Source organism: Macrosteles quadrilineatus, unplaced genomic scaffold, assembly GCF_028750875.1.
Source record: "Macrosteles quadrilineatus isolate MER2022 unplaced genomic scaffold, UCM_ALF_1.0 Scaffold_8__2_contigs__length_117827958, whole genome shotgun sequence".
In the NCBI taxonomy this organism is placed as follows: Eukaryota; Metazoa; Arthropoda; class Insecta; order Hemiptera; family Cicadellidae; genus Macrosteles; species Macrosteles quadrilineatus.
Genome location: NW_026542601.1, coordinates 75,782,633 through 75,806,627, shown reverse-complemented (window position 1 = coordinate 75,806,627; position 23,995 = coordinate 75,782,633). Strand labels below are relative to the sequence as shown.

General features: G+C 35.1%; 1 protein-coding gene across 2 annotated transcripts in view; it reads left to right on the top strand.

The window, feature by feature from the left end:
• Positions 1 to 17,440, top strand: part of LOC129001076 (chitin synthase chs-2-like) — a 60,706-nt gene extending 43,266 nt beyond the window's left edge. The window contains exons 4-23 of one of the 2 annotated variants that reach the window (XM_054428243.1): positions 224 to 517; positions 988 to 1,215; positions 1,859 to 2,058; positions 2,325 to 2,472; positions 2,622 to 2,824; positions 3,564 to 3,752; positions 4,383 to 4,647; positions 5,258 to 5,520; positions 5,726 to 5,936; positions 6,557 to 6,757; positions 7,597 to 7,823; positions 8,004 to 8,171; positions 8,611 to 8,916; positions 9,671 to 9,924; positions 10,428 to 10,615; positions 10,839 to 10,999; positions 11,992 to 12,168; positions 14,471 to 14,638; positions 14,953 to 15,205; positions 16,405 to 17,440. In XM_054428243.1, coding sequence (XP_054284218.1) covers positions 224 to 517; positions 988 to 1,215; positions 1,859 to 2,058; positions 2,325 to 2,472; positions 2,622 to 2,824; positions 3,564 to 3,752; positions 4,383 to 4,647; positions 5,258 to 5,520; positions 5,726 to 5,936; positions 6,557 to 6,757; positions 7,597 to 7,823; positions 8,004 to 8,171; positions 8,611 to 8,916; positions 9,671 to 9,924; positions 10,428 to 10,615; positions 10,839 to 10,999; positions 11,992 to 12,168; positions 14,471 to 14,638; positions 14,953 to 15,205; positions 16,405 to 16,697 — 4,397 coding nt within the window. In that variant the 3' untranslated portion in view covers positions 16,698 to 17,440. Of the gene's footprint in view, positions 1 to 223; positions 518 to 987; positions 1,216 to 1,858; positions 2,059 to 2,324; positions 2,473 to 2,621; positions 2,825 to 3,563; positions 3,753 to 4,382; positions 4,648 to 5,257; positions 5,521 to 5,725; positions 5,937 to 6,556; positions 6,758 to 7,596; positions 7,824 to 8,003; positions 8,172 to 8,610; positions 8,917 to 9,670; positions 9,925 to 10,427; positions 10,616 to 10,838; positions 11,000 to 11,428; positions 11,606 to 11,991; positions 12,169 to 14,470; positions 14,639 to 14,952; positions 15,206 to 16,404 lie in introns of both variants that reach the window. The other variant, XM_054428242.1, reaches the window with a different exon arrangement.
• The last annotated feature ends 6,555 nt before the right edge of the window (positions 17,441 to 23,995 follow it).

Below are 23,995 nucleotides of genomic sequence, written 5' to 3'. Positions count from 1 at the left end.
TGTCTGCTGAGCTCCAATTCCCAAACTGTCGAAATATAAAGTGCAATGGTAGCTCAATTCATGATCAAAAATTGAGTCAGTTATACCGTAGTATACCTACCCTTTTACTGTGTAAGTGATCAAATCTAATGATTGTAAACAGTTTACACTTTTCAAACTTTACTTTTTGATTTCCAAAACATATTTGCCAAACACCCAATTGATGATTTCCATGGTATTCCAGGACGAGACAAACAGTTTGTAGTCAACCTCCCTCCAGAGGAGAGGGTAGCCTGGACATGGTGTCTTCTGTTCGCCTTCATGGTCCCGGAAGTCGGGACTCTCCTGAGGTCCCTCAGGATATGCTTCTTCAAGTCATGGCGGAAGCCTCCTTTCGGCGACTTCCTCTTTGTCTTCATCATGGAGACACTCCACACGGTTGGGTTAGCAATGCTGATCTTTGTCATTCTCCCGGAGTTGGACGCCATCAAGGGAGCCATGCTGACCAACTGTGTCTGTTTTGTACCTGCTGTGCTGAGTGAGTCATGGATGGATTTGAAGAATACTTACACTAAATGTTAACTATTTGAGTTCTCAAAATAGGAAAGTTAAAAACTTCTTAACACAAAAAGCACTAATTTCTGTAAAGAATATATGCTTTGATAGAAAGTGTTCAGCTCAATTAGGTTATGATGTGTGATCTCTTGCACTGCTGCAATGTATTTCCAGTGTAATGTCAGGTTCTTAAAAACTTTTAAAATAAAATATCAGACTACCTATGCGGATATACTGTATCACAGTTGTATCAGGTATGTTACTTATGAGTTCACTACAAACTTACTGATTTTTTAATTATGAATATTTTCATAAATTCTAAAAATTCACAATTCAGACAACAGTTCAATGTCTCTCTTCAGTAAAACTTAAAACCCTCTCGTAGAATACAATATTTTCTTCAGCATATGCATTTCACAATTTCCTTGTTTACAAATCTCAAATGCTCTACAGGTCTTCTCTCCCGCAACACCAAGGGCTGTACGTCTCGCTCAGAGAAGACAGAGGTTTACATGAAGGCCATCGTAGACATAGTAGCCATCGCAGCGCAGGCCACTGGCTTCGTCATGTGGCCTCTACTCGAGGGAGGACAACACCCTAACTTGTGGATCATCCCTATCTCATTGGCCTGCATATCCTGTGGCTGGTGGGAGAACTTCATCGGCAAAAACAGTGTCGTTGGTGCGTCCATAACTTATAATTTTTTTTTTCTACGGCGGTGGCATTTTTTAAGAGAAGAAAGAGCGTTGGTCAAACGCTTTTTGGGAAAGAGGTCCAAACCCATATGATTGTTGACATATGATATCTTTTTATATCATTTAAGTATATAGTACTTTTGAAATTTGTCAGTGTAAACTTAGTTTAGCTGATTCTACGTCAAAGAGAAATAGTCAAATCATTGACTATTGATAGACCTTCAGTATTTATTAGTCAGTGGTAACAAATAATTATGAATATAAATTTGCGATTTAGTATATATATATCAATTATCAATCTTTGAGATGGGAACCTATGTGTGTATTTTAACCCAAATATGAGTGAAGGATGAGTGTATAATGGTGTGGGAAGATCTGTGCCGCTTCATTACTGACTATCAGCTATTTCATTAGTCAGGATCGTTTATTTAAAGCCCTATGATCAGGAACAGCTTGGTCGAGTTTTGAACCATCAAAAAGGTACTGACTTTTCTCAGGATCGATCCGGCAATCTTTTAATTGTAAGCCAAGCACAATAACCACTAAGCTACAAAAAAATAATTTAATAAATACAAATATCAATCCATGTAAAAATACCAGTCATAACCTAATTATGTCTTTGTTCACAGTGTTCACAAAACCTTTCTGGCGTATAAAGGACAGACTGAAGCGCACCAGGTACTTCACCTACATCTTCATCTCTATCTGGAAGATCCTTAGTTTCTTCTTCCTGACCGTTGTAGCTGTAGCATACAGAGGAGAGAGCATCTCCAAGTTCTTCTCATCCTTTTCTGCTGGATTCTCTGCTCACAAAATCAGAATTACTGAGGTAAAATAAGGCATTTGATTTTAATTATAGAACATCTATTGTTTTTAATTATTTTTTAATAGGGTAGCTCAAAAACCCTATTTATGACAACTAATTAGACCTTGTCTATTGACCTAAATATTTTTTTACTCAAGTGATGCTCAAGTTTCCTACTGATGAATTTTTATGATGTGCGGTATATACATCCTGGTATACAGCTGGTTTGGCTCATTCGTATATACATAGTTTTACAAACGTTTGGATAACAATGTCTTTATTTTACCCAGATCAAGCCAGTGTTTGGAGGGACCAGTTTACCAGACTTGGCTGACGTCACACCCACCGGTGAAGTGATTGATATAGAAGCTCAATACAACACGGCTCTGTATGTGCTACTGATGCACATCATTTCTGCCTACCTGTGCTACATCTTTGGTGAGTCCATAGCTCTTGCCTATGCCTGCTAATTCCATAAAATAAATACAATTACGCTTATACTTAATTTAAAACATACACATTGTGCTTATCAAGCCTAGTGGTGCAACCCTTGTTTTAGATACCTCTAATTCTTGTTTGTTTTTCAGGTAAGTTTGCGTGTAAGATTGTGATCCAGGGCTTCAGCTACGCCTTCCCAGTGAACCTCACAATCCCGGTTACGCTGTCACTGCTCATCGCCATGTGTGGGTTGCGTCATGACGACCCGTGCTTCTTCCACAACACCATCCCCGACTACTTGTTCTTTGAGTCACCTCCTGTGTATTTCCTGAATGACTTCATATCAAAACAGGTAAGTGGTAGTAGAAAATAAGTATTGACTTCATAACTGTCAGGGGGTACCAATTTTGCTGAAAAAAAAACTGTATAAAAATAAGAGGAATGACCACACTAAACAACCCTAACACTCAATCCAAAAATACCCATTACGGGCAAGAACTAGAACCCCCCCAGAGAGATCTAGAAGTAGGCGCCCTTGCTACCCATACTACCCTGTATAGCTAATATGTAATTCCCATTTTTTTCTTTAATATAGTCGGCCCTAACATGTGTCTGCACTCTTACCTTACCTAACCCCTAGAACAGACTGAACGGACCCTCCAACTACTGAAATTTTTCCTCTCCCAGAAGAGGATGTAAAAACTACTGTAGAATTAATCACTTCTAAATTTAATTTGGTGTGATTTCAAACCATTGACAAGCTTTAAATTTGCTCCAAGGGAACGGTGAAAAACCTGGTCTCGCTACTATTTAACACCTTTCTTTTGTTAGATAGCGTTATTAATTGAAAGTCCAAAGAATAATGACATCCAAGTCCAGAAGAAAGCTCGCTTGGATTCCAACCAGTAACCTTATTTAGATTTGAAGGAGATCCCTATGACTACTTTTTGTGAAAGATTTGTAATATCTTATCTTTAAATTTTCAAGCCTATAAAGAAACTGTAGAGTTTTGTGTTTACTTTTTGACACACAACTATTTTGATATTTTCTATTGGTTATTTGAATAAACACAATGAATTTATCCTCAACAGCATGCATGGGTCTGGTTGCTGTGGCTGCTGTCTCAGACGTGGATCACTCTTCACATCTGGACTCCCAAGATTGAACGTCTCGCCAGCACCGAGAAGTTGTTTGTTTTGCCGATGTACAACTCTCTGCTCATCGACCAATCTCTCGGTCTTAACAGGAGAAAGGACGATGGCAATGATGTCAAAACTGAGGTAGGGTTATAAATCTTATAGCGAATACTATAGATGTACTTGTTAAATGGAGTGACCCATTTGGTGACTAGGTAACAAACCGATATACGAGTATATTCTCGGTTAAACTTGAAACACATAGGTCAACTTGTGTTTCATAGGTCATATGACTACATAGGTCATAGGTCAACTTGAAACACATAGGTTGTAGTAGTTTGCACTAGTTTAATGAACATATATGTTGGGACATCCCTACAGTTTTTAGTTGCCAGACAGGTTTGTTAGAGAGAAAATTAAGTTGTGATACCATAGCAGACTTATCAACATCTAAAATATTTATGCATTTGGAAGTACAGTACTACCAAACTTTCTAAAAGAGATAGGGATAGTAGAAGGGTTAGAAATAGCTGACAACACAGATGGTACCGAGTTACCCTCTTCCTCCCTTCTATGTAGGCTATACGGGGTTTATATTTAGAAACATTCAACTTTTAAAAAACTGAAAGGGGAGAGAATTCTAGCTGACAACTTGCGCCATAAGGAAGTACCGTTAAAAGCTACCGATTAAAGACGTAATGAATGATTCTATCAGTAAGTGTTTCTGAAACTCTAATTGGGACAAAACCTACTAAACCTCCTTTTATTTTCCAGGAACTAGCGGACAGAGAGAAAGACCCTGATGAGTATTACGAGACAATCTCAGTCCACACTGATAACAGCAGCACCACACCGCGAACCGTCAAGAAGTCTGACTCAATCACTCGGATCTACGCCTGCGCGACCATGTGGCACGAGACTCGTGATGAGATGATGGAGATGTTGAAGAGTATCATGAGACTGGACGAGGACCAGTGTGCGAGACGAGTCGCTCAGAAATATCTGCGGGTGGTGGACCCTGACTACTACGAGTTTGAGAGTAAATAACATAAATTTTGGCCTCTAAATGATCAAACGACTCTAAATTGATTATAAATTAATGTTATATGTCTCTTTAAGGGTCTAAATGCTTGGAGAATGTTTTCAAAAATTTCCTTGGTCAGGTGTAGTAGGAAGTAGCTTTGGACCCGAGATAATTTTACCACACTTTGAACGCCGTCCTTTGAGTACACGCATTTAGATTGTACCCATGCTGAAAATTTTTGAATAGATTTTTTTATAAATTTATGCATTGTTGGGTACTCTTGATTAATATAAATAACATAATGAAAAATATGTAAAAACGAGGTAATACTGTACTATTATCATGAACTTTGAACTAGTTTAAGGAACGCTCAGTTACAGTCATGTTAAGTAAAAACCGGGGATTTTCATTCTGGACGCAAACAAGTTAATTAATATATGAAATAAATAAAGGAATTCTAGAAGAGCTAGGCTATTAATTACTCCCTATTAACACCGAAACCAGTAAGGTGTTCTTCAGAAAATTATAACGTTTAAATAATACAGGTAGGCCTACTTAATATCTATTAAAAAATTGTATGCATTCAAATTTTTAAATTTTTGACAAAATACTTCCCTCTTTTTAGCACATCTGTTCTTCGATGATGCCTTTGAGATCAGTGACGTCAACGATGACTGGTCGCAAGTGAACAGGTTCGTAAAACTGTTGGTGTCGACCATTGATGACGCAGCATCACATGTTCACGAGACTAACATCCGTATCCGAGCTCCCACCAAGTATCCGACACCATACGGAGGACGTCTGGTTTGGACCTTACCTGGAAAGACCAAGATGATCTGCCACCTCAAGGACAAGAGTAAAATCAGACATAGGAAACGCTGGAGTCAGGTAATTAGTTAAGGTGTATGTGAAATTTTTGGGTTTATGTTTTTTGTTGACACTTTTGGTTGACAATGATGTTCCAATTTATTAATGAATAGAAAACTTAACATTTTTAAAATAAAAAAAATTATTTGGAGGTTTGCATTCTAAAAACGAATTTTTTTTTGGAAAAAAAAATTCATCTTGTATTGACGAGGACAATTGTTTGCAGGTGATGTACATGTACTACCTGCTGGGTCATAGACTGATGGAACTGCCAATCTCGGTGGAGCGAAAAGAGGTGATCGCAGAGAACACCTACTTGTTGACTCTTGATGGAGACATTGACTTCCAACCTCATGCTGTGCGACTGCTTATTGACTTGATGAAGAAGAACAGGAACCTAGGAGCAGCTTGTGGCCGTATTCACCCTGTCGGCTCAGGTAATGTAGTTTGTCTAAGATTATTAGAGGATGTTGCCATGAATTGCCTTTTAGGAGAAAATTAGTAAAAGTACTGTCGCAGAAAAAAACATACCGCTAGATTAAAAGTAAAAAAAATCTACACATTCTGAAAGCACTTAAAATTCTGTTAAATGTTTCATCAACTCAGCTAGAAAAATACTGGCAGGGTAAAATCCACACAAAATGTATTACATTAATACTTACTTGATTATTTGTATTAAGTATCTGATGTATGACATGGAATCTTCCTTGAATGGAACATTCCATGGCTTTTTCACTGTGTTCCACCAAAGAATACAGCTCTACCGCTTTAATGAATAAAACCCCAACTTAACCATAGGTAACTTTAAATAAGAGTTCAAGTAATCAGAAAATCACTCGTTCAATCCAAACAAATTATCATTTCGATCGCTCTAAAATGGGCCAAGGTGTTCTTGAACAAGTCTTTTAACAAAGTGGTCTTATCTGCAGAAAGAGCTGAACTTAGTCAGCAACAAAACTACACCAAGCGCCCCCCTTATCATCTTTCGTTCATAGGTTAGTTGCAAATCCCCATCCCAAATAGTTATACAGTATGTAACCACTCAATGTCCGCACAGGTCTGATGGTGTGGTACCAGATGTTCGAGTACGCCATCGGTCATTGGCTGCAGAAGGCCACTGAACACATGATAGGCTGTGTCTTGTGTAGTCCTGGATGTTTCTCTCTGTTCAGAGGAAAGGCTCTGATGGACGACAACGTGATGAGACGATACACAACTCAGTCAGACCAGGCTCGCCACTACGTGCAGTACGATCAAGGTTCGTTGGAAATGTTGATTGAACTTTGTTTAGTTGTTAAAGTACTGTATTTCCTTTGAATAGGAGAGTTTAAAAGTGCTTGAGAGAAAACTTTCATTTTGATGTTTAAATCCAACGAACATTTTAAGTATCTGAACTTATATGAGAGCAATTATAAATATTCAAGGTAGTTCATCACCTTCAAGATTTCTCATATTATTTGGTTTTGGTCATTTGGATTCGGTTTAGATATTTTGTGATTCACAACTTACTGAACACTGCTGCTCACTAGTGGTATCTTGGGATATTAAGCCAGACATTTCTGATACAAGACCAGCTGATGCCTTAATCTCTGGAGTCACCACTGGCTTGACTGTGTGACTTATATCATAGACAAATATAATAAATATAGACTGTCAAAGGAAGGTTCTGGCGTCCACCGCTAGGAGTGCCGTGTAGTTACGGCGTACACCGCTGCAGGCGAGGAGCGCAGGAGCCGTATGCGACCAGCAGACTCTGCAGCGGTGTGCGCCGTAACTACACGGCAAACCTAGCGGTGGACGTCAGAACTTATGCTAACCCCAGCACAGCTGACGGTCTATATTTATTCTGTTTGTCTATACTTATATACTGTAATTATACATCACTATCCTCAGGTCTATGGTGACAAGTAGTTGATGTATTTTATTGTCTTGACCGGAATCTAAAGTGATAGAGGTGTTAATGAATCTTAAACTTTGAAACTTTGAATACTTGGTAGGCCTATGTTGAAATTTGCTTGAATTATTTAACAATGTATTTCACTCTGAGGTTATGTTTTATCTAAGGAGAGACTAGATCTGTTATATTTTCCTCAACAGGGGAAGATCGATGGCTTTGTACGCTGCTGCTCCAAAGAGGCTACAGAGTAGAGTACTCGGCTGCCAGTGATGCTTACACTCATTGTCCTGAAGGCTTCAATGAGTTCTTCAATCAGAGACGTCGCTGGGTGCCTTCCACCATGGCTAACATCATGGACCTTCTCATGGACTACAAAAAGACCATTAAAATCAATGACAACATCTCTCTTCCATACATCTCTTACCAGGTGAGTCATTATTACCAAACTTTTACAAATGTCTATATTAGAAACGTTAACTCCTATTGTGACAAGATGTTCTCGTAATATGATCGGTCAACACTATTTTAATATACTATTCAATTTCATCTGACAAAAGCATCAACTTTTGACCATCAATTTGTAAATTAACAAGACTTAATTTTTCAGGTTATGTTGATGGGTGGTACCATCCTTGGCCCAGGAACCATATTCCTTATGTTGGTGGGAGCTTTTGTGGCTGCTTTCCGTATTGACAACTGGACCAGTTTCTACTACAATATTGTCCCCATCATGTTCTTCATGCTGGTGTGCTTCACTTGCAAATCCAATATACAGGTGAGGTCTTAAAGAATAGGTATCTCGTGTTGATATACTAAGGATTTCTCTGATGTGTAACTTTTTATTTTATCTTCTAATTTAATTTTTTAAGATATGTAGCCTCCAGATTACCGAGGTATCACAAGGACGAAAACCATCGCCATGAAGGTCTATTGTATACATCCCCTCTTACAATACACTCAACATGCATGACTAAAATATTTACGACACAACCCTGCAAGAGTTAAGATCCAAACTGCTGGCCACTGTGGTCACAGTGTTAGATATGTTTAATCAGAATAAAAAAAGGTTGTGTGTGTCTAAATTATTATTCAAGTATGCACGGTCAGCCTTAATATGTAAATCCACCAATCACTTTTGCGACAGTAATTTTTTTAACCACCTAGTTGAAGAATTTATTTGATTAGAAATTACAAAACGACTGTTGGTGTTTCAGCTACTAGTAGCCCAAATCCTATCGACAGCGTACGCCTTGATCATGATGGCAGTATTCGTGGGTACAGCCTTGCAGTTGGGAGAGGACGGTGCTGGAAGTCCTTCGGCCATCTTCCTCTCTTGCATGATGGGTTCCTTCATCATAGCGGCCATCTTGCATCCTCAGGAGTTCAAGTGTATCCTTCCCATCCTGATTTACTTCCTGTCCATTCCCGCCATGTACCTCCTGTTGATCCTGTACTCTATCATCAACCTGAATGTTGTCACCTGGGGAACCCGTGAGGTCCAGGTCAAGAAGACCAAGAAGGTATGGATTGTCCCGATAGACTGATTGCTTCTGGTGACGGGGCTTGGGGAGTTGCTGGGTCAGTGAAGTATCTAGTTTGTAGTTTCAATATCAAGACTCATCACTTGGTCTTTGATACTTTGGTAAATGAAGTTTCTATCTCAAGAGAGTTCTCAGTTCTCAGAAACTCACTCACTTTATCATCCTTCTCTGCAAATTACAGCCCCATTTTAAGGGTCACAATGTAATTCATAAAACTTTAGTTTCTCATTGGTTTATATCTTTATGGTTCAAACATCACTGTTAGAAACACTTTTAAGACACGTTTACACAAGGCTAGTAGGCAGGGGTGGCTCCAGAGGGCAGGCAGGTTACCTACCTCTAGTGTATTTCAAGTTACTTGAGGCAGGTAACCTGCAGCAAACTGGCTTCGTGACAACCCCGCTTCAGTGAGGGTGGTAATTATAATGTTATTTTATCATATTCACATTATTGCTTTTAAACTTTTGCCGTAAAACCTATCGACCTTATTGACGAATCAATGGTAAAAATACATATAAAGACATAAGTGTAAATTAATTTCCTTTCATCGCATTAAATAACAAAACTATAGAGAGTATTCTAGTACATTTTTTCTTTAAATAAAATAAAAAAGTTCCATGCTCTATTCAGAAATCAGAAAATCAGAAATCTACACCAATATCAACTACCTAACAATTATGCTTAAGGTAATTGAATAAAATAACACTTATTTCACAAGCTTGTAAAAATATAGGAACTTGAAGAAGAGAAGAAGGAAATGGAAGAGGCCAAAAGAAGAGCAAAACGGAAGACACTGCTTGGCTTTTTGCAAGACAACTCCAACCCAACAGATGACAAAGAGGAGGAAGGATCGTTTGAGCTGTCGTTTGCTGGCTTGTTCAAGTGCATGTTCTGTACGTATCCTAAACCTGTGGATGAGAAGCAGCAGCTCTTGAGGATAGCAGAGTCTTTGGACACTCTTGGAAAGAGGCTGGAATCCATTGAAAAGTAAGTAATAGTGTTGACAGTATTTTGTTATTTGTAATCCAACTTATTACCTTTACTTACCCTACCTAATCTATTCTATTATTTGTCAGAAAATTCTACTTGTACAGAGATTCACAATGAAGTCCAAATAATTTAAGTGAAATGACTGACTAAGGTGTTTTGGTACTATCTTGTCATGTCTGTTGAGTTGGCTTAGCAAGTTTGATTTATTTCAGCTAAGTATTTTGCTTTTAGTATCCAATGCTCAACAAACGCCATATGAAATTTGATCTGATCCCTCCAAAGTGAAACAAAATTTTACACAATTTATTAGTTAACTAAAACTAATAGAACCGACCCATTTTATAGAATGGGTTAATGCAAAACTTTACTGTACTCATTCTTTTTCTTCTGAGACAAAAAAACTGTACGAAAATCATAATAATTTTATAACAAAAATAAAAGAATTTTTATTGATCTAATTTATAGTATATTAACTTGAACTTTGTGACTTGTGACTTTAGAGTGGTGGATCCGCATGGTCACGTAGTGGTCAGTCGTCGAAGGACAACCTCAGCTTCCAGTCGTGACCATAGTCACGGTCATGGACATGGTCACGGTCACGGAATGGGAGCGTTGGCTGAGGACCCGGCTGAAGAAGATCAGCTTCATGACGATGAATCAGACACCGGCTCCACAGGCTCCACTGGAGGTGAGGGTGTAAGAATATCTTGTAATGCTCAACAATGTTGAGGAACGACATCTTTTTCCTCAACTTACCCAGATTATTGTAATTATATTCTCTTTCTAATTTAAGTTTGTCTGTAACCACTCTTTAAAAAAAATGTCTTCTGTAGCACTGTCAGTGTAAATGAGGTACTTTTACAAGTAATTTTTCATCAGTATTATTTGTTCACCGAACTCATGTTTTGCAGAACCAAAAATCGAGAGAAACGATGAAATAAACCCGTACTGGATCGAAGACAAGGATCTGAAGAAAGGTCCTGTGGCGTTTCTCTCAGCTGGGGAAAACCAGTTTTGGAAAGAACTTTTGGAAAAGTATTTATTCCCTATTGATGAAGACAAAAATGAAAAGGTATGTATACTAACCCTTAAGGTATTGTTTATGACCAATATACTTTTTGAATAACATGCAACCAAAGATTTTATTTCAAAATGTTCTTCACAACTCTTGCATTACTAATATTTTTTAATATATAATTTTCCCACTCAATGTACAAAGTATCTAATGAAACCCCTTACAAAAATTAATCGAACATTTTATTTAGGAGTAACATATTCCTAAATTCAAAGGCTGCAGGGTTAAGAAATATTTTTATTCTAATAAAAGAAAAATACCATGGTCTTAGAACATTTCAAAAGATGGATCATATCCTCATCATGTTCTCTAGATGGATCATAGAGGAAAAATAATAGTCATTTGTCACAAACTGAAAATTAATAAAATGGTAAAGAGTGAACACAAATCAACTGATAAATCGGCAAATGCCGGCGACTTTTTTAGGCTCGTATTGCCGCCGATTTGATAGAACTTCGCAACTCTTCAGTGTTTGGATTCTTCATGATAAATGCTTTGTTTGTCATGATCGTTTTCTTGCTCCAACTGAACAAGGATAGTTTGCACGTCAAGTGGCCGTTCGGAGTCAAGACTAACATAACCTATGATGAGACAACACAAGAGGTAAGAGGTTGGTTAAAGATAAGGCAACGGGCGTTCTGTGGGAAAAGCCTGAAGATACAAGGAAATGCTTTTATGATCCTGATCACCCCAACCATTCTTTTAAATAGTGAATCCCTTAAATTATACTTTCAAATTACAACCAATCCTACTCCACTAATATAAAATCCTCTTTTGTTGTATATTAACTACAGAATTTTGCTTCAGTAGAACATAACTGTTACTGTACTACTCAATCCCATCGTTTTGTGTGAATTGAAAAAAACACCCCGAAATTAAATCCTCGTTAAATACAAACGCTTCCTAACATTTCCTAACATTTCTTCTAGCCACACACAGAACGTCCGTGGGTACAACATAACCTAACCCATCACGTGTAATTTTTCCAGGCTAGGATTGCTGCCGATCTAATCGAGTTGAGGAACACTTCGGTGTTTGCCTTCTTCATGATGAACGCTTTATTTGTGCTAATCGTGTTTTTGCTGCAACTCAATAAGGACCAGATTCATGTGCAGTGGCCTTTTGGGGTCAAGACAAATATCACTTACGTTGAGGATACGGCAGAGGTATCGAACTCAGGGTGAAACGCATGGAACTGGAACTGTCGGGGACTGGAAATGGAACCTTCCCCATGTAACATACCTCACGTGATGTGTACTGCTGGGCTCGGGTGCCATCGGATCAGGCGGAAACTGGAAATTGATAGTTCACGCTAATTTCAACCATCACCATGAAACATTTTTATCAGAAATTTTAAGGACGTTGAACATAAATTATAAACCCAAACCATGATTAAAATTTGAACTTTTCTCAATTAGTTCCTGATATTGCTCTAAAAAAATGATAAAACTCATAATTTACACAAAACCAAACTAAAAGATAAAAAGATAACAAATATGGAATGTTTTTTTTTTTATAAAACAGTGTTATTAAGGAAAACAATAAATAAAACACTTCTTAAATTGTTTTGGATATGAGAGTGTACTGTATTGCTAAATTTAGTGCTAGGAAAGTATTATATATTTAAAACTCAATGCTGAAATTTAAAAACTTATTTTCTTTCATTTTTACCTCTTTGAGGAATCATAGCCTTATCGATATTAACTGTCATTTATTTAATAAAAATATTATATTTATAATAAATTTAGTAAAAAAAATAAACATGGACCATTCTTTCTTGTTGAACAATTAATATGTCCTTAAATAAGGGACCGCCCAGCAGTATACGTCCTTACCTCAACCTGCAACTGGTTACAACGTTTATCACTTTTCTTTTAACACTCTTTCTATCTTCCTTCTCACATTTCATTTCACGTCTTCTGTACATTCGTTTCCTCATAGAATAGATGTGTCCACATTAATACTTCCTGTGGTACAGGTTGTTTTAGATGGGAATTCCTTTAACGTAAATTTGTACAAAGTAGAAACACGTAGTGCAGTGTTGTATATAGGTTCAAAGATTGTAATAGGTTGTATAAAGGCGTCAACAAAATCCAGAATTAGTAAAAAATAGCTTATAATATTTACTGCATAGTAAAAATATATATTAAAAAATATAAGTGCTTCCAATGTATTGAACATATATATTTGGTTAAAGTCATCAATGATAAGTGGAAGTTTTATAAAATAAATGAAACAATTAAAAGTAAATTAACTTTTTATGTAGAGTTAAAAAAATTCACAGTAATTAATGTAATATTTATTATAAATTTATTTCAAATTCACAAAGAACACTAAAAAACATAAATAAACATACTTAAAAAATACTATTGATTACTGATAAATAACTCAATAACTTTCTAAAACCGCATGTAATAATGTCTGGGCAAGAAACAACTGGGATGCACTATATTCTAACATAATGGTTTTAGCGCAAATGAAAAAGGCTTAGAGGATTACCTTTTTTAGTTGGGGATTGCTTCTTTAATAAACTATAATATTATAAGGTATTTTTTATACATTATTCAAAAATAAAAAAGTGGGAACTGTTACAAATAATTAAGGTGAAATAGTTTCTTACTCTCAAACTAGAATATCTTGAAGACAAAATATTGCATCTCATAAGTCAAACAATTTAATTTTCTATTTTTAGTGGAGCATAGAGATTTATAGTCTTTTAATCTCTCTACATTTCATTTCATTCATCATCATTGTTCCATTTCTGACTCTAATCTCTCTGAAGTTTCCCCAACAGTTACTTCAAGGACCAAACCTCGGTTCTTGTGTTGCTGTTGCCTCAAAGCTACAAAATAACTCGACCCTCCCGATCTGGAACTAAATAACTCTCTTCGCATGATCAGCACAAAAAAGTGTTTCTCTGAGGCACAATAACACGTGTTATTTCCGTATATGTCATCACTTAACTCTTCTGTGTCAGTTTAAGTGTACTTGCTGTAACAAGCAAAAGTTAACCAGCTTTTGTGTCTTGTATTATAGTTATTTTTATGTGTTTAAAGAACTATGTGAGTTTTTTTATTTAAAAGTAACATCTGAAAATGATTTATATACATGAGGTAGTAACTCGTGTTGCAAGTTATATGGAATGATAATGTAATGCGATAGTTTGAAAATGTATAATCAGAACAATAAAATTAAAGCTTGAATTTAATTTTACATAGCTTCAGATAAAGCTTTTATTTGATCTATTTTGTAATTTTAATAAAAAAGGTATAAAAGGAAAAGCCAAGGAATGATTATGAACTGAATTTTAAACTGAACAAAAGTATGATGCGTTTTTGTAATCTCTATTAGTACCGGTAATCAATATTACATTTTATGAAAAAGCTAACACTCTTTTCCTCCTTTCAGGTCGTAGGTAAAAAATTAATTTTTTTTTAAGACTAACTTTTAACATGATTTTCTGTACAGGTACTGATCTCCAAAGAATACCTTCAGCTTGAGCCGATCGGTCTGGTGTTTGTGTTCTTCTTTGCACTCATTTTGGTGATCCAGTTCACGGCTATGTTGTTCCATAGATTCGGAACCATCTCACATATTCTGGCATCTACGGAACTGAACTGGTGTTGCAACAAGAAGGTAAGTCAATGAAAACCTAGAATATGAATGACTTATTAATCTGTTTTATGCTCAGAGTTGACATTGTTTTTACCTGATTTGAAGTTTTATTACTCCTGTCTAAAAGTAATTATTTGTTTATGATAAATTATTTTAATTATCTTTTTGGCCACACTACACGGTGAACATAGCTTCTTTCTGTTGTATTTTGTAGATTACAGAAATATTCACAAGAGTATATAAAATTTTTTTACAAATACATCATCGGTAAATTACAAATTCCAAACAAGTGTTAAATGGTAACAAACATTGGAACTAACAAATTAAATATACAGGTTGAGGAGATGTCTAATGATAAACTACTGGACAAACAAGCAGTCGACATCGTCCGACACTTACAACGGCTGAAAGGTATCAATGGAGACTACGAAAACGACTCTGGCTCCAGCGCAGACCGTGTCGGACGGCGAAGAACCATCTACAACATCGAGAAGCAGCGGCAGAAGACCCGAACAATCGGGACTCTGGATGTTGCTTTCAGGAAGCGCTTCCTTCAGATGAAAATGGAAGAGGGCGAGGAAAACCCAGGTTTGTGATAAGGAAGATGGTGTGTTTTAATAGTTTTATTACTTAGTTCTTAGGCTTAGAAAACTACATAAACTTAATTGACTGTTACTGTTATTTTGTGAACAATCATAATTTTAAGGACGTAAGCGCTATAGCTATCCAAAACAATTTAAATGTTTCCCAGCACTGAAAACACTACAAGTAAACACTAAGTTAACTTAAGTTCACAATACATCGTGAAAAACAAATTAAAGAATAAATTCCACTCAAAAATGAACGAATGGGCAAACTTAGTTTCTGAAGGTCCTAATTTACCTTTATATTTATTTGGTTATTTGCCAATGTGCTTGGTTCAGCATTATAAATACTTTTTCCTACAGTTACCTAACAATGCACATGTTCTCTCACTGATTTGAGAAAGCAAAGTGGCCAATTCTCTCATCAGTGAGACAATGTTAACATTGTCTCACTAATTACTTTGTCTCACTCCAGATTTGCAACGTGAAGGCACGAAATAGTGAGCGCGTAACATGCAGGCAACGTCGTATGCGCGCGAAATACGTTGGCAGCACTGGCTGTAAATCAGCTGGTCAGCTGTTGTACTGTTGTATTTGTCACTTCACGTTAAATGTTATATCAAAAGTTCACTTCTGTGTAAACATAGGTTATGTTTCTTCACCAATTTATTTGTTTTATGGTAACTGTAGGAAAAGTATAATGTGCAACTCGAGTTCAAAGTACAATTGCCTCACTCGAGAAATTATTCCTCACTCGCCTACGGCTCGTGAGTAAGGATTTCTCTCGAGTGAGTCAATTGCTCACTTTTCTCACTAGTTGCACAAATAACTAATGACTAAGAACTGTAAACACTTATAACACAGCACTGAAAACACTTTACCCCACTCTGTCAACACACATAATTTAGTGCTATAAACACATATTTCCGCACTGTAAAAATATCTGATTTAGCACTCTTCTACTACAAACCCTTTTGAATTATTTTTATCTTTTAATATCTCTGAAATCTATTGTTTCTATTTTTAGCATTCCAAGTTCATGTGAATTTTCAAAGAGGTGAATTCTTCAGGTAAAGCTAAATAAATAATTGAATAATATACACACACTTAATCTAATTCTCTTAAAAGATCTTTGACAAAAAAGTACTATGAATAAAGTATAAATTTTGAAACAACCTTAGTTACAACATTTTTTCTTACTAGGTACACCTATCCTGGGGCGCAAACTGACAATGCGTCGTGAAGTCCGGGAGGCGTTGGAGGTGAGAAGAAGATCTCTGCAAAACGAGAGACGGAAATCGCAGATGCAGACTCTAGGAGCAAACAATGCAGTGACCAGGACACAGAGGATATCGAACGCTGGGGTGAGCGTAAAGGACCTCTTCGAAGGACATCCGAATCCTGCTTACGAGCCTGACGACGACCAAGGGTCTCTCATGATGCAAAATGTGAAGAGAAATTGGGCAGAGCTTGAGAGAGCCAACAGCCATATGTGAACAAGACATACACCTAACTAGGTTTATGAAACAAACAGAACAAAAAGTGTCAGACTACTATAGTTCAAAACACTCAAATTGACGACTGAAGCTGTCAAACAGCATAAAGTGTAGCACAAAGAATAATATATGTTTAAGTTCAAAAGGTATTCCATAGGGAAAGAACATAGTATTTTTCAAGGGGAAAACATAATTTTATTTTACTCAGCCAAACTAAATCCTAAACAAAATTGTATAAAGTTACAATTTTTAGTTTTTTTTTAATGTATTTAAAAATTTTGAATAGTTCATGTTTCCAAAAATGTTTAACTCCTAAGAATTGCCTACTTCGTAACATGAACCTGCCAATGAATACTGCCTGTAGCATTTAACTGCCTTACCTTGTTTTGTTATCTTATGTTACAACTTTCTAGGTCGGTTGTGATTATTTTATAGAACATTTTAATTCCTTATAGTGTTAAATAAATAATACTCATTTATCTTCTAGATGTTACTATGAAAAGCAAAATGTATATCATAACAAAGATTCAATTAGTTGTATTTTTCTACTTAATACTATAGATAGGTTTTGGATACCTGTTTGCTCAATATTTGTTGTATTTTCCATGACCTTTTGTGCGATACTTTAAAGTAACTTAGTTTTATGATAAATTATGTTAATTATACTGTAGATTACAAAAATATATTTTAGTGTTATGGTTGGTCAAATCAATTGTACACTGAATAAAATTGTGATATTTTTATATTGTTTGTAATTTAATAGATGCCTTTGTTTTAAACTGGTTATAATCTGTGTTAGAAATAACTGGTTATGTACTGTTAAGGCTTGTGCCTTATATACTAACACAAAATAAGTTGATTAAAAGAAGAGGTTATAACATTGAAACACTTTTGTATTAAGAAAATTAAAATGTCAATTAAAGAACCCTTCCCATTGTCAGGTCTGCCCTCTTTTAACTGCTGTAACGTTTAAACCCCCGCGCTCTCGGAGGCCTAGTTGAATACTAATGGTTTAAGCAGTGGAAGTAATATACTGGACACAGCATGGAATGACATCCTTGATGGAAAAATAATTTTCTACAACGTTTTTTTAAGTAGCCGTTTCAGTTCAGTTCTTAGAATTGAAAATTTTCACATAACAGCATAGTTTTAATCATAAAACAACACGAGTGGACCAATGAGCTTCAAGGATTGGAAGAGAAGAAGTAAAATTGTAATGATTCGAACTTCACTAATCAGCTGTTCAGGACAATTTAATAGTTGAGTGGTGCAATTAGTGTTTTGTTGCATCACTCTCAGTGGTAATTAATAAACAAAATCATAAACTCTCTTAGAAGTTATGAGTAGTATTTCTTTGTAATTAAAACACTGTCGTAGGTAAAGTAGTATACACAACTCGCGTATAGTGTTAACGACACTGGTAGAAGGCTGGTACCTTAAATTTTCTACTCGTGTCGTAAACACTATCTTTACACAATATTAACACATTGTCGTTATCAATCACAAAGATACAACATTGTAACGTTATTGTATTAAATAAACAAATTAAATTCTAATGGTCTAAAGGTATAATGGTGTAAAGAATCGGTATTCACCATTAGGGATTGCAAGAACTATCACTCAATATAAACTAGAAAGTGGCTATATGTGTTTCGATTTTTTAAAACCCGGTTCTTATTAAATTTGACTGTTGTGGTCCTTAATTCTTAACAAAATATAGTGCAACCCCCATTGCTCTACGGTTCAAAAGCTATTGCAACTTTTGTGATTTTTCCCTTTAAATATCACAGTTACTCCAATCGCTTACTCATGATAAATGTTGTTGACAAGAGAATGGAAGAAATTATGTGTCAGATTGCTGATACTGTTTATTTAACATCAGATTGAAAACCAGTTATATGTCAAGCACTTTTAAAACATCCAAAATAGGCCTAGTAGCTCTTTAGAAAACCCGGGATGGAGCCACATCTACTTGAGCACATTCATCCGATAGCCCATCTAAGTGTCTACCACAAGCTGTTGAAGAGGTTTAATATACAACCTAATCCATATTATTCTTAGTTCCAGCATTACAGCTGAGCAAGTTATATTTCAACTATAGTCTGTAAGATCGAAGGTGTCTCCTAACCATATGTCTACCCGGACCGGTCCAGGCCATAATCCCAAACTTTGCCCCCCTCGACCTACATAGTCACCTTTTAGCTTTCCCAGTAGCTTCAGTAATTTTTTTTACCCAAGTCATCATTACTCATTTTTTTAATTTGGGAAATTATGACTTAGATAAATACCCCCGCCGCAGCAAACCTGCCGACTAAGCGAATTTCCATTTGTCTGAATTGATTTTCAGTTAAATTTATTTTAATGACATTAGGTTTAACGAGTACCTAGGTTTGCTGCTACAAGGAAACTAATAAAGTGTGTTTTTGAGTAAAATATTGATAGCTTAGTACAAAATAAATACATTTGCCAAGTTTGATCAAAATATATCAATAAACAAGCAAACTACAACATTTGACAATATTCTCTATAAGAATAACATGGGAATTTTAAATTTACAACTTTTTTAATTTTCTCCGTTACTAATAACCGAACAAAAATACTTTTATATACTAAATTATTTTTTTTTAAGCTCTTTTAAAAGGTCTAAAGAGAAATTGGGAAATTTTGTGTTTTGAGGGTCAAAAGTGAGAAAAACCAATTTTTACCCCATAAAACCCCCCATAAAGCCCCGTTCCCATGGTCCGATCATGCTGGTTTGCGAATTCATTCAAGTTTATCCCGCTTTACACCTTTAAACCAAATTTCATCAAAATCGGACCAAAATTACTGAAGTTATGGCGTTCACGGACGTATATATATATAAAAATTTAAACGAATGGTGTTTTTGGCCTCTGGGGACATCAAAATGAAAAAGTAAATCGATCCCGGATCTAGGTCTTACCATGCCACCTACGGTAATAGCTACTTCCCTATAGGGAAATTCGCTAAAAGTGACTGAAAAAATGTGACTAAGTAAAGCAGCTGACAGGGTGTCGTAGGGCTCCGGTCAAAGGCCTGGGCCAGTCCCAAATAGACTGAGGGTTAGGAGGCAGCTTCTACCATATAGACCATATACCATACAGGATGCAAAATCTCTTGCATAAGCTTTGCAACGATATACTGAACCTCTCCTTAGTGGTCACTTATAATTCAATATTTCATTTTTTCTGCAATTAAAATACTTTTAAGCAACCCAAAGAAGGTTTGCTGCAGGGTTCGGTGTTCTCCCATAACTATATGTATACTATTAATCCTTCACTGTTTATGGACTTTTCTATGTTGATGAAATACATGAAGGAGGAAGTTGTTAGAAAACGTTAGTTGGAAGTAGTTAATAATTTAGACACTAATAATCTAAAAACTCTGTCCCGGTAGAATATTTTAGAACCTGGAAGCTAAATCCCATCAAAAACTTAAGTTGCTTCCACTTGAAAAGCCGATTGAGAGTCTTGAGAAATATAAGGCAAAAATATAGGGGACTCATTTAATCCAGTCTATTTGAGATGTTTGCAAGTGTTTCTTTTATGTGTTTCAAATTTAGTAAAACTTAAAATTGACAAAAACTTCACCACTTTTTCCTTTACATATTTTTCTGTAATGCCTTCCTAATATAAAATATGCTATCATACATATTATATAGTGTGTATGTTTATTTTTCCAAAGGCAGTATTTTGTGTTCAGTGAATTTTTCATATCAAACACAAGAATTTCGTATAACAAGTGATTGTGATACATAAAGATACTTTGAATTAATTTTTTTAAAGTTTCTGAAATTGATAAGGTGTTGGCATTACATTGTGAATTAAGTAAAATGGTGAAAAAGGAAACAAATTAAAAAAACACAGCTTTGTCTTCAAAAGGAAACTGAAGCAAAGAAGAGGATATTATATATTCTGACACTGTTTTTGTTTGCATCAAAGGGCAGCCTTTGGCTTGACTGCTTCTGTGTCAGTCTATTTGAAATATCAACAGTCCCAGAGCTGGTATTATCTACTTTATACAATCAAATCAAAAATATTCTTAGACTTGGTCTTTATGAGAAAGGAATCTTTATTTTGTATAGCTTTTTGATGTAGATAACAGTGAAAAAATAAGAACTTAAAGAAACATTTCAATGATACACAATGTAAATGTAGGACACTGTATTAAAGTGTATGTGTAAACTAAATACATATAAAAAATTTCAACGGATAATTTAAATTGAAGACTAAAATCTAACACCTTAAGGTTAATACATTAGAGATTATATGAATATCATCAAAACAACAGTATTTAACAAATTGCTAAACAAACAAATAAAAAGTTAAAATGTGTAATTTTGTCCTTTGAAAGTGTCCAAAAGCAGCACAAACTTAGCAAACCCATATGCTTTAAAATTATGATACAAATAAGAGGTCAACATTTAGCACTACATGTTTAGAAAGATACACACATTCAGGACAAATGTTTATTCCCTTTTGCCTCTTGGAATTGGTTTCCAAAAATACAATCATCTTAGACTAGAAGCAGATGCTGAACCTGGTCTGGTAAGTGGACTAAAAACATCATAATTATCAATGCTCTCAGCACTATCTTGGCCCCTCCTGGCACATCTGCATTGGAGTGGATTTATAATAGATTTATCTGTTTGGAATTACAGCAGCCATAACTAGGGTACATTCTTGGCCCAGAGCTAAATTAGCATAATGGACACATTGTCTGCAAGACAAGCACCCAATTGTTAGTGTAAATTTATAGAGGAATATTTATGTCTGGATTTGATAAGAGTGATTTATTTGGTTTGTATAATTGAACAACTAATTTTGTAGCTTTTTGCTGTTATTTGTTATACGAAGCCATTTTAAAGGGCATTTTAAAGTATTTTTATAGTTATAAAAAACGATACCTTTTAACCACTAGGATATTTCAGAAATTTGAATTTTATTGATATTATGGAGAAAATATCAAGAATTTTCAAGGACAGAGAAACCCCACTGTTGATTATGACTACATTGTTTGTTTAATGAGTTTGTTAAGTACAAATTGAAATTCTTTCTGTTTAAGTTTCTCTTAAATGAATTTTGTTAATTTGAGTAGCAAGCTATTTTTTCTTAAATATTTGATATCAATAAATTTGAGAAGCCCTATACCTCAATAGGGCTCCTCCCCCCCCCTCGGAGAGGTTAGGTTTTTTCTCGGAGGTTTGCCTGTACCGAGAGATTTTCGATATGAAATGGTTTTTTTTTTTAATCACAATTTCAACAATAATTATTCTAATCAAATGTATAGCAGATCCAACCATGAACTTCCTAACGAACATCAACAAAACAATACAAAACAAATACAAAAACAAAACAAAAATATCATACAATTATAAGAACCTAAATAGTACATAGAGTAGGGTATCTTCCAAGTAAGACCTAAATACCCTTACATCTCTTATTTAACATCGTAATATTGCATGTGCGCTAAGTGTAAATAAACACATTCAGTTACCATCTGGACTGGATTGAGGCTAAAATTACTGCGGCTAAATCTGTTTATTGGTAGCTTGTGACATTTTCCAAACCTTGGTCTTATTTTGTTGGTATAACCATAGATAATCCAAATGTTTTAACAAATATTTTTTGTATAAAAAATCATTCCTTGGAAAGAAAACCCCAGGTAAATTCATGCAGATTCGGAAAAGAAGGAGGGCTATAAAAGGATAATGAAGTTGAATAAATTTATTCAAGAAATATAAAGAAATGTAAGCCAGACAGATCTACCAATATACAATGCCTGATAAGGTTGGGAAGCCATACAGGCACCAATATTTAATAAATATTAAATACCAATATTTATCAATATTTATTTGGCTTGAATATTTAAACCTTGTATCACAAAACAAGTAAAATCTATGATTACTTATTTAACCTGTATTGAAATCACATGCAGTTATTAAAGTTTAAGCACAAAAGTCATCACGAATAAATACTTTGGAGATATTTCCTTTGGAAAATGCTAAAACAAACATTTTTGTAAACGTTTCCTCTGAATCAGTGGTTCTCAATCGATTGTTTTTGTTGATTAGACAAATTAAAATAGTTTGTTTGACCTGCGGTCCTAATATAGTCGTACCGGTACGTGGCTCTTAATTATATTAGTCTACATCATTTGAGCAATTTGATCTGTGTATGTAACTTCACATATGAAGTTAAATAATTCATGTACGAAGTTTCAGTCGGAATTAAATAATTGAAATCAGTGTTTGTGATTCTTTTGATAAGCTTAAATACAAATTTAACTATACCCCAGAATATGTTAGAAAAATAACTTTCACATTAGTTAAAAAATATGTAACAAAATATCTAAATAAAAATTGAATAACGTAAAAAACGAATATTGTAATAAGAATATTTGTTGCTACACGGAATGTTTTATGTTATCAATATGAAAGATATAAAAACTTATTAACCTGGTTAAAATAATTAACCAAAATACTAAATCTTAACATTTCTAATTCTTGTGCTCAGAAATTACTGCATGTATACTTACTTGGTCAATTGCATTTTTACTATAACAATGAACCTAACATTTATGAATGTAGCCTAATCCCTGGATTTAAATATCAGTGAATCTATCAAGTTTGGCTGGGATTTTCTATTAAAACAACCCCGAGGAAATTGGTAATTTAAAATGTTAATTAGAGCCGACCTGCAGGATATTACGCCCCATCTTCGACAAAAATACCCCCAGTTTGTGTCGTTTTCCTTAATTAAATACGGAGGAAATGATTTGCTTAATATCTAATTTAGTTAGGCCTACAATGATGAAGCTATCAAGTCTATCAGTATGAGGCTAAACGCAAGCCCATTTAATACACCAAAGTTATTTTCGGTAAGAATTTTAATTTTAAACATTTTGGAAACCATACAATGGACATTTTTATTGACAGCGATTAAAACTCTCCAGCTTCACCAACTGTTTATGTAGTGAATCAGAATTCAATTACGAGACAGTATAGAATAATAAACCTAATTGCAAATGCAGGTAGTGTTCGTGTCCAATATATGTCCATGTCATAGGTACTTTGAACAATGATGATAATTAATTGACTGGAAATTCCATTATTGTTAATAGAGAATATTACATGCAGTGGTATACTATAAACCTATAAACCTTTTATATGTTACAATAAAAGGTAAAATTTTATTTCATCCTATTCAATTAAAAAAAAAATTCCTTGTCATAAGTCATCGAACCATTTCATGAGGTTTACTTTTGATGTCGATATAAAT